Source organism: Colius striatus, chromosome 2, assembly GCF_028858725.1.
Source record: "Colius striatus isolate bColStr4 chromosome 2, bColStr4.1.hap1, whole genome shotgun sequence".
NCBI classification, from domain to species: domain Eukaryota; kingdom Metazoa; phylum Chordata; class Aves; order Coliiformes; family Coliidae; genus Colius; species Colius striatus.
In genome coordinates this window covers 94,480,769-94,496,493 of record NC_084760.1, presented here as the reverse complement: position 1 = coordinate 94,496,493, position 15,725 = coordinate 94,480,769, and the positions used below count along the sequence as shown (strand labels likewise).

The window sequence follows — 15,725 nt, the reverse complement described above, 5'->3', positions numbered from 1 at the left end:
CCGGGCTGAGCCCGCTACCGCCCCCCGCTCGCGAGATCGAGCGAGTGCGGGAACACGCACCCCCACCCCCTAACCCCCGCATCCCTGCCCCCCGGGGCGGCGCGTGCCGAAGCCATTCATGAAAAAGTTGACGTCAATCGTGGAGGCGGGGATGTGGCTCGGGACCCGCCCCCCGGGGCCATTTAAGGCGGTGCGGCGGGGCCGCCGGGGCTCAGACGGGAGGTGGCGGCAGCTGTGGTGTGTTGAGGTGTGATAGTTCTCGGGCAGCGCAACAGAGTCCCGCAGCCCCCGCCTGAACTCAACCGCATCTGCTCGCGGGGCAGCGCCGTGCGCTTGGGTGCCCCATCCCGCCAACCCCCGTGGGTGCGGGGCGGTCTCCGCCAGGACTTCATGTCTGTGCTGTGTCCGCTGCCCTGGTGAGTGGGCGCTTCCCGCGGCGGGGAGGGGAGTGGATTGCGGCCCAAGGACGGGAAGAGGAGGCTGTGCTCCAGCAGACCGCTGCTGTGGCCGGAGGCCGGGGGGGCATGGGGTTCAGCTGCCTCCCCGCCGGGGCGGCACGAAAGCCCGGGACGTGGTTTCTTTGTGGTGGGGGCGGCGGGCGATGCCAGCCGAGCCGAGTAGAGCGGCCGTTGCGGGGTTCCGCCGGCGAGCAGCTGCGGGCGGTGGCAACGGGCTTCACTTTCTCGAGCTGGAAATGCCGTTACGGCTGTAAAAGCAGAGCTGGAATAGGCGCCGTGCGCTCCGCTGGTATGGAAGTCCCTCAGGTGGTAAAGTAAGTCAGCAGGCGTTAGAGCACACCAGCTTTAGAAAGGGAAAAAGAAAAAATGCCCCAAACCCCGGCGCTTGTACTTACTGTGTTTTTTTTCACTTTCCCTTTATGGGAGCAGAGGTGGAGGAAGCGGAGCGCGGAGTCAAGAGCCGCTCTAAAGCCTCCCGAGGTATCTTGAGCTCTCCGGGAGTAGGTCAGGGAGTTGCTTCCTGGGGCAAGGGATGTAGAGCCAGTTCAGGAGGTTCTGAGCTTCCCCCTCCGCTCCAAGGAGGGCAGGAAGGAAGGTACCAGAATTGGACTACAGACAGCCCCTTCTTGATTGCTTTTCTTTCCCGTTTCTGCTTAAATCCTGCTCACCCCTCTTGGAGCCACTCATCGCTTGAATGCCGTCTTTTGTTTCTAGCCCTGATTATCTGAGATCAACTGAAATGACTGAAGTGATGATGAACACCCCAGCTATGGATGAGATTGGGCTAAGCCCCCGCAAGGATGGCCTGTCGTATCAGGTAAGTGCTTTGCTGGCTTGCTCAGGCAGTAATTCTCTATGGAATTGCCCCAGTTGGACTGCAGACTCGGTTTAATGTACCTTTCCATAGCCTGACCTAATAGCAGGTCTTACTGTAGTGAAAACTAGTCAACAGGCTGGAATGCTTGCATGGCAGGAGCTGGTTGACTAAACTATCACTTGGTATCAGACCAGGCTGGCAAAGGAGTTGGTTGTTTCTGAAACGATCGAACCCCTACTCAGTCAGCATTCATGGGAGCCCAGTGGGAGATGGAGAGATTGGTTAAAAAAGGGTTTGGACCACTCATTGGGCCAAGAGGGCTCTTGAGATCTTTGTAACATGACATGCAAGAGACAGAGTTGTTTATACGGCACTTTTTTTTTATCTGTCTCTTGATTTTCCTGACTGATGGGCCCATTTCAGAGTGTTAACAGTCCTACAAGATGCAGTGAGGCCAGAGACAGACTAAAGAAGCTTTGAAATGCCACGTGGAGATACCATTACCTGCAGGCATGACCTATGTTCATTGAAAGTTCTGGACAGTGTGGTTAGCAGTTAACTTCTGGATCAATGTCCGGGGTGAAGAGATGATCATAGAACCTAGCTTGAGCCTTAGTCCTTCAGTTATGATATCCTGTTCATTTCCTAGCTTAATCAGAGGGCATGTTGTGACCATTAGCCTACTGGATCTGTGTTTTCCTACTCTTCCTGGAGACTTGTTGATGAGATTTAACAGAGTCACTGAATGCATGCAGACGCCTTCTATCTGTTCTGCATGTCGGGTGACTCTTGCCAGCAGGACCCAATGCAGGATGCTTCCTTTGCAGCTATTATACAACCTGTACAGAGGCAGTTGCTTTAAGAGTGCATTTAAATGAGATGTGCTGTCGTATGCTTGCATATTTGTGTTTGAAAAATGGGCTATGAGGCAGTAACCAGTGCACTGAAGCATGAAATCAACTGAACTTCGGGCTCCAGCAGAAGCCAAAGCTGTGGGGGGGAAGAGGGGATGCATTGCTTTTTTTGGTCAGAATTCTGGATCTGGATAGCACAAGTTGTTTGGTTTATTGCTTGTGTGTGGAAATAGCTGTGCTGTGCTTCAGTGCTTGAGTTTAGTGGAAGACATATAGCCTCTCTTCCTTCTCCCATAGAGAGAGTGTGCAGCAATGAGAGTTGTTGTTAAACCTGAAGCAATTAAATTAGCCTGCATGGGATGTTCACTTGTTTTTATGGGTCACCATATAAAGAGGCTTAACCCAGTCAGGTCAAAGGCCTCTGCTTACCTATCAAATTTTTCCACTGAGAGGCAGAATCTGGGCGCCCTGCTTGTTCTAAGAATTGCTTTGGCAAGACTTTTCCCCAACTGCTAATGACCCTGATAAGTCTGCTTGGGCCAACTGAGGAACAGGCCTCTTCCGTTTTGAATGGATTACCTGAACCTGAAAGTGTGTGTGAGTCATGAGTGCTGACAACTCATATTTTTGCAAGGCTTTTACATCCTAAATCTCTTTTCTGTAGTGGTCTAGTCACAGATGACTTTTTTTTTTCCTTTTCAAATACCTGCAAGAGCTGGGAACCGCCTGCCAGTACTTTACCTTGATGTAAGGCAACCTGATGGCAGCAAGGGTTGAGGTGTTGAAATGAAATATCCTGATGGGGCACTGGTGGTGTGTGAGCTGTGTATGAGATCTACCTCTAAATCAGGTTAGTGTGAAGAGAATTGGGGAGCAGGCTTCCTCCTCTGGCTGCTTGGCTGAAAATGCCACAGTATAAATCAAGATAACTTGAAAGCATCCTTAAAGGCCTGAGAGCTCAAGTCAGAACAGCAAGGACAAATCTAATGTGATTTGCACTGTGAACTCTTTGTTCTACCTTAGATTTTGGCACTTTGTGCTTCATCTTACTGATGGAGAGAGTTTGGTACATGGAAAATTGTGTGCAAGTCTGAGGGCTGTAGTGCAGTAACTTAAAACCTGACAGGGCTAATGGTGCATGACTACTCCTACACTGAGGCTTCACTAAGGCTTGTTGTTCTAAGCTGCAACGTCTTCCTCCACTCATCTGCAGAGTCGGGCACTCACAATGTGAGTGTAACAACCAATGACTGGTTATGGGAGGCAAAAAGAAAAGTGGAGCCAGAAGTAGGAGATGCAAGCTTTTAGTTTCAGAAGTTTCTCTTGTTCTAGAAGTAGAACCTGGATTTATTTTACCACAGAGATGACCTCAAACTGAAGTTCAGAGTGTTCCTTGTCATGCTGTGTAGGGCAGAGGCTGCCTGGAAGTTAGTCAATAGGGTGCTAGCTTTGAGTCTAGGGGCTGCTTAGAATCATAGAGTGGTAGGGGTTGGAAGGGACCTTTAGAGATCTACCTAGTCCAGCTCTCCTGCTAAAGCAGGACCAGAGGAGGTGGTTACAGCAGCTACTTTGGAACTGTAGAGCACATCAGTATCTGCTGCAGACTTGCCCTACCAACAGTATAGTTTCACAGTATTTTTGCCTTTACTTGGAAGTAAACTGAGGGAACAAATTTGTACTTGAGTATTAACTTTAGCAATCTAATTTGTCTGTCCATGGAGTTCACTGAACTTCAGGGTTCCTGCCTGTCTCACTGGTTATGGAAGGAACCTGGCTTGTCAGTTTTTTCCTGCTGCCTTCACCCCCTTGCCCGTGCTCATGCTCTGGAGTGTCTGACCATCTAAACATCAGCTGAAGGTGTGCAGCTCCCCAAGTGAAGCTTCCTGGTCTTAGGTGGGCTTGCCATCACTGCTCTTCAAGCAATGATTTGAAAACTCAGACTGCAGAAGTCTCCTCAGTGGTAAGAGTTGCCTGTGTAGGTTTAGTAGTTTGTACGGTTTCACTTGCAAAATGTACTTTCTCAGCACAGAAATGCCTTTTTCCAGTTAATAGGCAAAAGCTTTCTATGTAAAGCAATTTGTAGCACTGCATGTGTGACATAAAGCTGTTCTCAGAGCCACCTGGTAATGGTTCAGTCAACAGACTTAAAGGGCCTGAACAGAAGTGAATGGTGAAATTGGGGCATGAGTCTCGGAACAGTGTGGCATAGACAAAACAGAAGATGCAGCCGAAGAGATGATGTCATGCTGTGTCTTGTGCCTGCAGTGAGGAGCTATTTCTGGATCTTTAATAGACATCCCATAATTCCCATGGGACTTACTAAAGAAAAAATTCGTTGAAGTGCAGCTGATGGCTCAAGATGCCCCTGATACAAACAGATGTGCTCACGGAGGGCATCATGCGCTTCATGCCTGGCAGTCTCTGGAGAGCTGGGCCTTTTTCACTGCCAGTTGGGGCTAATATGCCACTTGCTATTTTCCAGCCCCTAGATATACTCATTCTCTAAGAAACCTCATCAGCATTCTGCTGGCTTGTCCTCTGATGCCATCTCACAGCAGCATTGAACGACATTTCTGAAACCAAGACCGAATGAATCATTTTGCAGAGCTGTTGTCAAAACAGTGCCTCGACCTGAATCCTGCCTCGCTTTGTGGAAGCGGAGTAGGGTCTGAGCACAACTGAAATAACTTTGCTGCCTGAAGTGTTTATTTTGAGCCGAGGCTGCGTCCCAAATTGAGTGTTCTGCTTTGCCGCAGACCGGCTGTCTGTCCAGCTTGCCGGGCCTGTGGGACCTTAGACTCCCTTCTAGGAGATTGGCCTGTGGAGGCTGAGCTTGCCTTGTGCCGTCAGCTGGGGTTTGGTTGTCATGGGGAGCTTGAGCTCTTTTAAGTCATGATCACATCATGCTCGGATCTGTGTAGGATAATCACAGCCACAGCTAGCTGTGAATCACGTCAGACTGACTGAATCTAGGTGAATAGGCTTAATGCTCCAACCAGTGTCTATAACAAAAGCTTGGGTCATGTTGGGGGAGCTATTTCTGGTGAATGCAATGCCTCTTCAACAGCACCAGTGAAGAAATGGCCTCCCCAAGGGTCTGTGGTGCACTGTCCTGAAGGGTTTGAGCTGCATTGGCTGCATCTGTCCAGCTGGACTGGGGGACCAACATGCTACTGTGACCTGGCATGTAACTGACATGTTACTACTGTCTGGTGGTGAAGGGTGGAAGTTCATCTTCCTCTGAAATTGACTTGTTTGCTTGTAAGGTGCTTCATGTCTGTGCAGCCTTGATTGTGCAAGGGAAATCCTGTATTAGAGCTGGTGCCTGCTAGTATGGGTCTTGAGACTGGGCTGTAAGATGGTGGTGATAGGAAGTGAGTTTAGGGCAACGTGTTCACGTAGTGTATCTGATGCATGGATACTAGACACAATTTGTAGGCTGAGTCAATGTGTATTCCAGTTTCTGTGACCTTAAACGAAGGCAGGAGCAGGATATGGGATAAACAGAGCCAAAACTAATCATATTCACAGCTATGCTATGCAAAAAAGCGCAGACTGGAGATGGCAGCTAATCAGAACATCTCAGTGTGTGTTTTTTCCTCCCTATTTGATGCCTTGTTACTCTGATGGAAAATTGTTACGATGTATGAAGTTTCCCTGCCACTGTCCCCCAAGATAGGGCAATCTGTGCGTGACTGGGGAATTGTCATCGTTCATAAACCTGAGTCAGAAGCTGCTGTGTGCATGCTAGATGGAGCTCAGTTTCGAGTCATGACTACTGTGTGAGCAAGTGTTTGTGTTAGCACTGCTTCTTGCAGCTGGAAGATTCCTCCAAAGACACTGCTGAGAGATGTTTTAAATATTTCCTGAAATGAGCTTGCCATGCTTATCAGTGACAGTGAAGTTTTATTTTAAGAACTTAAATGCTGCTTTGGGATTTGGAATATTGGCTCGATACTGCTGAAGAGGCACGAAACTTAGCTTTATAGTACCAGGAGGATGAGATGGGTACATCGGGGTGTGTCCTGTACCTGAAGTGGTATGCCTCTCACTACAGGCTCTTTGGTTTTGTATAGTATTATCACAGTGAAGCAAAGCTTACCACCAAAACAGTAGCTTAATTTGGAAAGATATCATTTGCCTTAGTCTCCTTGAAATATAATTGAAGTCGTTTTCAACCTCATGGGAGGGGAGGCAAACATTTTAACTATGGCTGTTGGTACGGAGTACACACGTGGAAATTGTTTTGAATTTACAAGTATCACTTAGATTATGGTAGTACTGTGTCTGACATCTCTCTTGCTTTTGCTGTTTCTCTATCCCTGTGGATGCTGAGAGAGGGTATGAGCCTCCCCAGGGCAATGAAAACTTTCCATTCTTGTTGCCAAGACTTCATTCAAGGATAGTAGAGCTAGGTCATCTGAAACAGAGGCAAACATGATCTTTCTAAAATCATTTCAAGATTTGTTTCAAGTTTGATGTCTTGTTCCAAGGCAAGAGTTCAGCTGATTTTTATGAGATCTGCATCAATCCATAAGGAAAACAGTTCCCAAAATATAATCTGCAAGCAAGAAGCTGTAATGAATAGTGTAGGAAGTGTCTTCTGTGAGCTCTAAAGGTGTTAGATGCCTCTCCGTAGGCCAGGAGTTGAGGCTCAGCTGGGGAAGGAGGCGGCTCTGCAGAAGCAGTTAGTCCCTTGTGTTTTAACATGCAAGTCAAGGGGAAAGAAGGTACCTTTGAATTGTTGCAAAATTTGCTTTTAGGTAGCCCTTCACTACCAGTTGGTGGTTGTCATTTTTCCCCCATCAAGTGACCATATCAGCCAGAAGTAGGCATCTGCTTCAGCTGTGTGCAAGGTGGCTCTCTGATAAATGAGAGGAAGAAGTTAAGTCATTGCTGCTGAGCTCTTTGGGTGATGGGGAGATGGAAGTCTTCCTCCCACGTGCCTGTAACGTGAGTGGAAAGGCTTGATGGCAGTTTTTGCTAAGCAAGCTGCCATGGCTGCTGTGCCAAAGGGTACAGAACTCTCAGGTCGGTGCTGAGCTGCAGCATTCCCAGTGGGAACCTTGCTCCAAGTTTTTTAGTTGGTTTTTTTTATTTCCCATTGTCTAAATCTGGAGTGGGACCAGATGAGATGTATGAGACCAACAAATGCAGCATGGCAGTATTGGTGTGGAACAGCAGAAAGCTGGTGCTTGCTTATCTTTTTTTATTAAAAAAGAAGTCTGGCAATGCAGTTGATTTAGGAGTAGGGAGACCAGTGAGGTAACTTTTCCACCCTTCTTCCCTAGATGTACAGTCTTAATCCAAAACCCTTATTTCCCTTCAATCCTTGTGCTTGGCCTGGCATGTCACCCTGCTTGTCACATGCAAGGAAATCTGCCTTTGTGTATTTTTTCCATTGACTGTCCACGCCCCTTGAAAGTGCAGTTGCAACATCTCATTTCATGCTGCCTCAACGATTAAAAAGCATGACTTAGTGGAAAAAATCCTGACCTTCTTGGGTTCGGCCTGTCCTGCAGCTGTTTGAGATAAGATTGTGCTAGAGGATTTTTTTTATTATTATAAAAGCTGCACACCACATTTCAGGGATATTTGTTTGTAAGGAAATGGCTACTACTTAGTTTCTGGAAAAAAAATCTGGCAGGCTATTTTCAAAGAAATTGCTCCAATTTGACCTAGTGTGCTTAAAATGATAGCAGCCAAAGGTTAGCTTAATTATTATACTGCTATTTTTCTTGCACAGGAGGCTATTTTCATGACATTATCAGCTTATGTAACCTCCTGAACCACACTTCTTTTTCCATTGCAATCTTCTAAACCATGTAATGTCAAGGGTATTTTTTTCCTATCCTGAATTTAGATAACGAGTTGATGCTTAAGAGCCAGTGGCTGTACTTCAGTAATCCACCACGTGTCTGAAACTGCCTCTGTTTGGCCAAGCAGAAGCCACAAAGTTCCAAAAAACCCCAGTTACTGTGACTAATAGCAAGTAGCTCAGACTGCAGTACCCTTGTTAACATGGCCATGTTCAAAGACCTTGCATGCTCTTGTGTACTTGAAAAGTATACGGAGGATCGGCCCTGTAGTGGGAGCTGGGTTCCTCTACCACTGTCCCCAGGACCAGATGGATGAGTGCAGACAGCCCCTGCATTGTATATTTACCTTCAGTTACCTTGCCTGATGTTGTATGAGTTGGCAGCCTGATGGCTTTCCCAGGTTGGGAACCTGGTTGCTCCAAAGCTTTGGATGCCAGGGACAAATGTAGCTGAACAGTAGAAGGCTGAATATTGCCACAGAGGTAATGGTGTAGTTCATAGTTGCTATGCTGTAGAACCAAGCTGACAAGATGTTATTCCACTTTGGAGTTTGAGCCAAGGCTTCCCAAGGTGGTGGGTATCTGCACAATTGGCATGAGAATGGTGCTTCGTGGTTAATGCTCAGGACCCTTGGATGGCAAACCTGCTTTTGTACCTCGAAGCACAGAGATCGAAACAGATCATTCTCTCAAACTGAGGCACCCACAAGCAGTGTTCTTGTCTGAGGCTGGCAGTGCTATTCCCTGCAAGGATGCTCTTATGGCTCCCTTGAATAGAGCTGCTGTTCACAGAATGGTACAGTGCCTGGCTCTTCACCCTAGCAACAACCTTGAGGGGAAAATGCATTTGGTCATTGTCTCTTAAAGGTGTTTAAGTGCAACTGTACAGTGGAGTGGGTGCACTGATAACAAGTAATGATTGTTTAATCTTTTGGTTACCAACCAGGAGATCTGGGCTGGCAACTGGTTCTTGTCACCTAGCAGTTCTCTGAATGAGCTGGGGTCTGAAGCTGTCCCCCTAGTAGGGCATCTCTATAATTAACAGCAGCCTTTTCTGTTCACATTGCAATTTAGTCATGCAAAGCTTCTGCTAATACTGCACTTCAGTGACAATCCTTCCTGTACCCATGTCTTTGCCTCAGTTCCTAGTAGCATCAAAGTCTTCATCCCAGTGGCACTGCTGGCACTGCCCAGTGGTGCTGCTGCAGTGAATGAGCTTGTGCATCTCTGGCAAGCTGTGGGTAGGAGGGAAGGGCACTGTGCACCTTGAGGGGCTGCAGATAATACAGTGGTCCTAGTACTTGCACAAGGAGTATAATGCATAATTGCTGGCCGTGCCACAGGAGCCTCCTTCCTGAAGAAATAGGGTCCAGTCCCCAAACCTTCCATAAAATGAATGTCTTCCTGTTGAGTTTCAGTGCTGATGTATGGTAGCTGTGTAGCATTCAGAACACTGCAAAAGAAGTCTGAAATGCAGCTGAATTTCTCTTTCAGTTTGGTTGTGTGGCCCTGCAGCAATACTAGATGCAGGCCCTTGCTGCAAGGGTCTGGACTGCTCTATCACAGAGTTGCCACATGCTTATTCTCCCTTCAAGCAGCAGAGCTTGTAGCACAGGCCTGTTCTTGTATGCAGCTTGACCAGCAGCAGGAAATGAGATACCAGATTCTCTGCTTGAGATAGCTCAGTGTCCAAACTCATGAGCATTAATGCAAAAAGCAGGGGAAGGGAATGGGGAGGCATTTGGATAAGTATCCAAAAGGGCAGATGCCTGTTTGCTGAGCACTATCCAAGCGAGTGCGTGCTTTGCAAGCCTCTTGGGCAGTGCTCATTTCCAATATTTGGAGATCAGGGAACCTTATTTACAAGTTAGTCTTCCCACCACTCAGTGGTTTACTCTGTCCAGACTACTCTGTTCTGAAGACCCAAGTGCCTTGAGTTTTGACCAAGATTCCTGGAACACAGCCCAGCCCCTCTCACAGACTGTTTTCTTGTCTCTTTCAGATCTTCCCTGATCCCTCAGACTTTGACCGTTACTGTAAGCTGAAGGACCGCCTGCCCTCAATCGTGGTGGAGCCGACGGAGGGTGATGTGGAGAGTGGTGAACTGAGATGGCCACCCGAAGAGTTCCTCGTGCAGGAGGAGGAGGAAGAAGAGGAGGAAGAAAACTGTGAAGATGCAAAGAAAGACAACAAGGAGCAATAAATGGCATCTGAGGAAAGGCAAGGCACCACACCCTTCTGAAGGAAGAGCCACACTTCTTCTGAAAGTCTTTTTAAAAAAAAAAAGACAAGTTCAATTTTGCACCTGCGAGATCTTAGTTTTTTTGTATTCTCTGTATCGAGAACTGAAGCCCTCGGTGTCACCAGACCTCCTGAGGAAGGAAGTAACGCAGAGAAATGTTTGCTGTTCTCGAGATCATTATCTGTATTTTTCCGAGGAGGCTGCAGTGAAATTCCAAGCACATGGCAGAGGGTGACCATGTGGAGGGAGGGCTGCTGGAGGGGGGAACTTGGGGAGGGGGAGGAAGGTTGGAGGTGGCAGTGTTCAGGCAGAAGCTGCCTCTGGCTAGAAGCGTGAGAACAGAGCTGTAATCTCTTAGATTTGCCTTTCTTACAGCTTCCATTTTGTGTATTGGGGGTGGAAGGGTGTCTGTAGTGAAGCACGGCTAAATGCTCTACTGAGCAGGGGCCTGTAGCTCTCCATGGTTTGGCTCCTCCTAGGGCAAAGTGAGCATCCATAGGAGTAGTGGGGTTTCTTGCTGTTGAGCCTGTTTTCCAGCCACATTTCCCAAAGCTGTTTTCTCCCCTTCTGTTTGCCTTTACACTTTTCAATGCTAAACAGCTGTATTTGCAGGATAATGTTAGGCTGCTGCTTGTCATCTCTACTGCAAGGCCCTAGTTTATCTTGCAGGTGGTTAGCGTGAGGAAATGTGCATCTGATGCAAAGACACTTTGGTCTGCAGCAAGAGCTCATGTAGGTTTGAATGCCTCAGATTTCTCTTCCTATTTGCTGAGGCTGCTGTGATAGGTTTTGTCTTGTACAGAACCCAAAGCCTCCTTACCTTGCTGTCCTTGAGGCTGTAGGATCTTCAACTTACTGGTCAATGTGCTTGATAGGCCAGAGGTGAAGGATCAACTTTGAACTGCAGAGCCTCCTCAGTGCAGAGTGCGCTAGGTAGGGGTAGGCATGGTGAGGAGTATTGTCAACACCTGGAGGTAATCCAAAGACAAAACACCAGATCTAGTGTGGATCACCAGTGGGAAATGGGGGTTTGCAGGAGGGATCTGTTGAGAAAGGATTACCCTGAGTATCCTGAGACAAGACGTGTTTGTGCATTGCAGCAAGGGTGAAACATTCATGGGTGTTTGAAGTGCAGAGTGGCTTGCAAAGTCTGTGGTTGCATCCTCTTCGCCATACCCTGCTTCAAGGAGAAGTCATCTGTATCTGTTTGGGGAAGAGGCCAGTCTGCTGCCAGCATAACCCGCTGCTTTCCTGGAAAGTGGTCTCACAGTTTCAGAGACCAGCTTGGGAGCTAGTCGGTCTTGGTATAGGATGAGAACAGTTACCACCTAAACCAAATCTGGGGTCATGGAAGAGAAAAAGATGTCAAGGCCTTAACCAAACTTTCATAATAATCCCAATGGCACCCCCCCTTGCTTGTAACTGGTTCCATTTTTCAAATCTATTTGGACATGTGTGTATTTGTATTTTTAATACCTCATGAGTAGTTAAACGCTGGTGGGGTTTGGGAACTGCTTTTAACATATTGGCAGGATTGTTTTAGTCTTGTCTTGCTTGTGTTTAAACTTAACGGCAATAACTTATCGGCTCTGCATAACCGTTTCAGATAGATGGGAGTTTGGAGGTGAGTTAGCACAAAGCAGGAGAAATTCAAATGTTCCTACAGTGCGACTGGCCTCTAGCCCGGCAATGCAGACCCAGCTATACATGCTCCCTGCCCATCTTAGGGGATAGTTGATCACTGAACGGTCATGATGTGGTGATACCATTTTCTCTAGCGATGGATTCAGCTGTTGTATCTGTAACACTTGTTCTAGTCTTGCTGTCTTACTGGAATGAGCTTGTACACCTGCATACCAGCCAGCTGTCTTATTTCTAAGTGTTATTCTCTATTGGTCTCTACTGTCTGTACCATCAAGTCAAAGCTGTATATCAAAGATCTTACCATGTGGCCAGCAATGAGATGGCAATCCTTGGACTTCAGACCTGCTGTCTGCCCTAAAGACTTGCATATTTCTGTCTGCATCCTTTTTTTGGAAGTATTGTGTATATTTCTATATGTTGTTGAACATATCTAAAGAACAAAGCACTCCAGTAAAACTCCTCCTGTTGTATGATACACATTCTATATTTCTGTAATTCTTTTTTGAGCCTCAGGGAGAAGCTAGCATTTTTTTCGAACTACATTTTTGTCACTGTGACAGTTGTAAATAAAGTTTGAAAATGCTTTCCAAACATACTGGCTCTGTCCTTACTGCTGAAGCAGGTTGAGATGGTCAACCTTCCAGATAATGGCCAGTTCTTGTGTTTCAGGTTCTGAGGTGTGCTGACTTGTAAGGCTAATCCAGATGTTTGAAGGGAATCAAAGGCAGTTCTGGAAACCTGGAGACACTAGGTTCATGCATGTGGCAGACCTCAGAGCGTGCCCGGGGGGATTGTAAGCCTAACCCAATGTAGTCTGAGGGGCAGCATCTTTCCATATTGCTGCTGTTGCTTATTGCTATCTTAAAGGCTGCAGCAAATTGGTGCTCCAACTTACTTGGTCCTGAAAAAAACCTGTATTTATATCTATAATCACTTAGCTGTAATCCATGTCTAACCCCTTACCTGACCTTACTGAGTGTGAACTAGTGGAGAGCAAAGGCTATTCATAGCTGCTCCTAGTACTTAAGCAGTACTTGTGTGTGTTCCCTGTGTGTGCACTTGCTCTGCCGTAAGTGCCAAGCATGAAGGCAAGTCTTGCCCTGCTGTGCTGTTAGGGTCTCAGCTGAGCTTCTTGGGGTTGTCTGCTTTGGCTGTGTTGAGTGCAGAGGTCAACTTTTCTTGTAGTTGGCTGTACCTTGCCACACGGCAATGGCTGTGGGCTACAGCTCCCAGTGCTACCAGAGAAGGGCCTGAAGGAAATGCCATTTCTGAGTGCGATTCTGAACTTGCTTGGTATCAAGGTACTGTCTTGGGTGGAGGACTCTGACCACACCAGGATTCGGGAATTCAAATTGTGTACTTAATGGGATTAAATTTTCCACTAAAACTACATGATTAATATGCAAATGTCCTGGAATACCCCTATCTTTCAGATACAGGGAGAGAAGTTCCTGTGATTTGGCAAGTAACAGACTGTAATCTTAACCTATGCAAACAAGCTGAGCTGAGAGTAGAGCATTGTTTACATGAGACTGGTTTAAATACACTAGCTAATGACTCTCAGATTTAATGGTTGAACTGAGGGCATGTTTGACATGAGCCACACAGATCAAAGATGAATTGTATCATGCTCAGCACTTGCAGGTGTTTTATGCCATAGAAACATAAGTGCAATGTTGAAGCTTGCCTCTCCTTTCCTTCAATCAGCCTCTAAGGTGCCTTGATTTTTATGGAGGTTTTTTCCCTTCTCCATAGTCATGGAGTTAGTTTCCTTGTAGAAGCTCCTGCAGCATTTGCAAGTTGAAGTGGTCTGAAATAGGTGAAGATGTTTAGTCTGGCCCCAGAACATTTGTGATTCAAATACAGCACTGGTTAGGGAAACTGCAAATGAACTGAACTTGTCTGCTTCTTCCATGTGCTTCATGTGAACAGGTTTTTCAGGCTTATATCAAAATGAAGCTGTTCTGTTCCCTGATTCATCATGCTATTTTGGGGCCAGACTAGAAGGGCTGGCCTCTTGAGCGGGGCTCCTTCTGCCCGGGGATCTGCCTCATCAGCCTGGAGCAGTGCTGGCAGGAGAGTGGTGGTGGGAATGGAGCTCTTTCCTAGTCCTCAGCTCCAGCTATTACAGTCAAGCTGGAATGTGTATCACCAAATAAAAATAGTCTTGGCTGCTAAATGGGTGACCCCAAGTCATCCCAAGAACTTGATGGGTGGCATAAGGACCTTTCATTGCACATAGAGCAATGACTTTCATCTGGCTTTCATTTAAACTTAAGGCATTTGCTCTCAAAGCTTTGCCTGGTAGCTGCAGTTGTTGACACAGCAAGCTGTGTGCTGCTGCACTGCTTATTTCAGCCTGCGTTCACTTTCCCAAATATTTTATTTGGTGGTTTTGGTATGTATTGGCTTCATCAAAGCACGCAGTCACTTGAAACGCTATGCAGATGTAATCTGGGCATCTGGCTTTACCTGTGTTTGGATGCATCTACACAAAATTACTGCTCTACCTGAGTGCAAAGATAATTCACCATCAATGCTGCACATGGGAAGCAGCCACTCCCCCTGGATACAGGTCCAAGTCCTGTTCTGGTGTAACAGTGTTCCCCATCATTACAAGAAACAGAACCAGCAATGCCTTTCAGCTGCTGAATGAGCTGTCTCCTTCCTATTTCAGTCCCTGTAGGAAGTTCTCAGCAGACAAGGATATGGAGAAAAGCTCTGGCTGTTGCATGGTTCAAAATGTGCCTTTTGGCTTGTGTTTGGGCAGTTTTAGGAAAGCAGAGTTCCAGGCCTGGACCCATGGGACGCACTGCAGAATTTAATTACATACCTCTCTGCCTCCATTGTTGGCTGCATCTGTGCTTCCAGGAGCATGTGAGGATGTGTCTACTCATGTTGCTGTGAGGTCGTTGCCCTGTGTTTAGGATCTCCTGGTGAAAAACTGCATTAAGGGGCGGGGGCAGGTGGGTATTGCTGTGACCTGTTCAGGTTTTCCTTGCCTGGATGTTCTCAGGCAGGTACGAAGTGTGCTGGGACTCCTTGAAGTGGAAAGGCTGTATGGGAAGGTGTGGGGTGTCTCTTGAGCTGCAGCTCTGCCCAGGCAGGCCCTCCCAGAGTGTTGATAGCACAGAGCACGGGCTTTTCAGCCTCTCAGGTTGAAAAGGTCATTCTTTTCTACAGCTGTTGTCCACCTTCAGAAGGGACTGTGCAAGCCCAGGTGGAGAGCAGCTCTGCTGAAGTAAGCTCAGAGTGGTTACAACAAAAACAAAAGCTTGTGAGCGTGTTTTTAGTGGGGGAGGGAAGAGGTTTCAGGCCCAGCACTTAGGCAGGAACTGAGTGCAGAGAAACGTGTTTCACCCAGGAAATGCCTAGGTCTGGTGGTAGCACTGTGTGTCAATGTGCTGTTCAGCAGAGCTGGAGAAATCGAGAGCCATTGCAAAGTGAGGAAGGGCATTGTGGGTGACTGCTAGATGGGGGGAGAAGGATGGGATGAGGTTGTAAGGTGTGATAGTGGGGGCTGTGCTGCCAAAGGTCCTTTGTGGTTTCATGCCTGAAGGACTAGATGTGCAGTTAGGGCATACACTGGGATGCCTGACCCACCTCCACAGCTCCTAATGTTCACTAGGTGGAAATTCACCTGGAGGAAGGGGCAAGGAGGGCTTGGCTTTGTCATGCTGCACTGACATGCTCCAGCCATGGCAGAAGCTGAAAGCCTGGGATAGCTGCTTGTAATACCCTGGTGCAGTTTGGGTGCCAGAACTGGAGACAGAGCAGCTTCAGAGACTGAAAATGTATAACGAGCCATAACCCTTGCTAGTGAAACACCAACAACAGAAATTACTTTGGTGGGGCTAAAGCACAGATAAATCCACTGACAAGGCCATGATAC

The 15,725-nt window shown here is 47.2% G+C and overlaps 1 protein-coding gene across 1 annotated transcript; it reads left to right on the top strand.

Annotated features, from left to right (window-relative positions):
- Positions 1-221: 221 nt before the first annotated feature.
- Positions 222-12,424, top strand: LBH (LBH regulator of WNT signaling pathway). The gene is made up of 3 exons (XM_061990177.1): positions 222-416; positions 1,173-1,275; positions 9,950-12,424. The coding sequence occupies exons 1-3, from the start codon at positions 391-393 to the stop codon at positions 10,148-10,150; spliced, it is 330 nt and encodes a 109-aa protein (XP_061846161.1). The 5' UTR covers positions 222-390; the 3' UTR covers positions 10,151-12,424.
- The last annotated feature ends 3,301 nt before the right edge of the window (positions 12,425-15,725 follow it).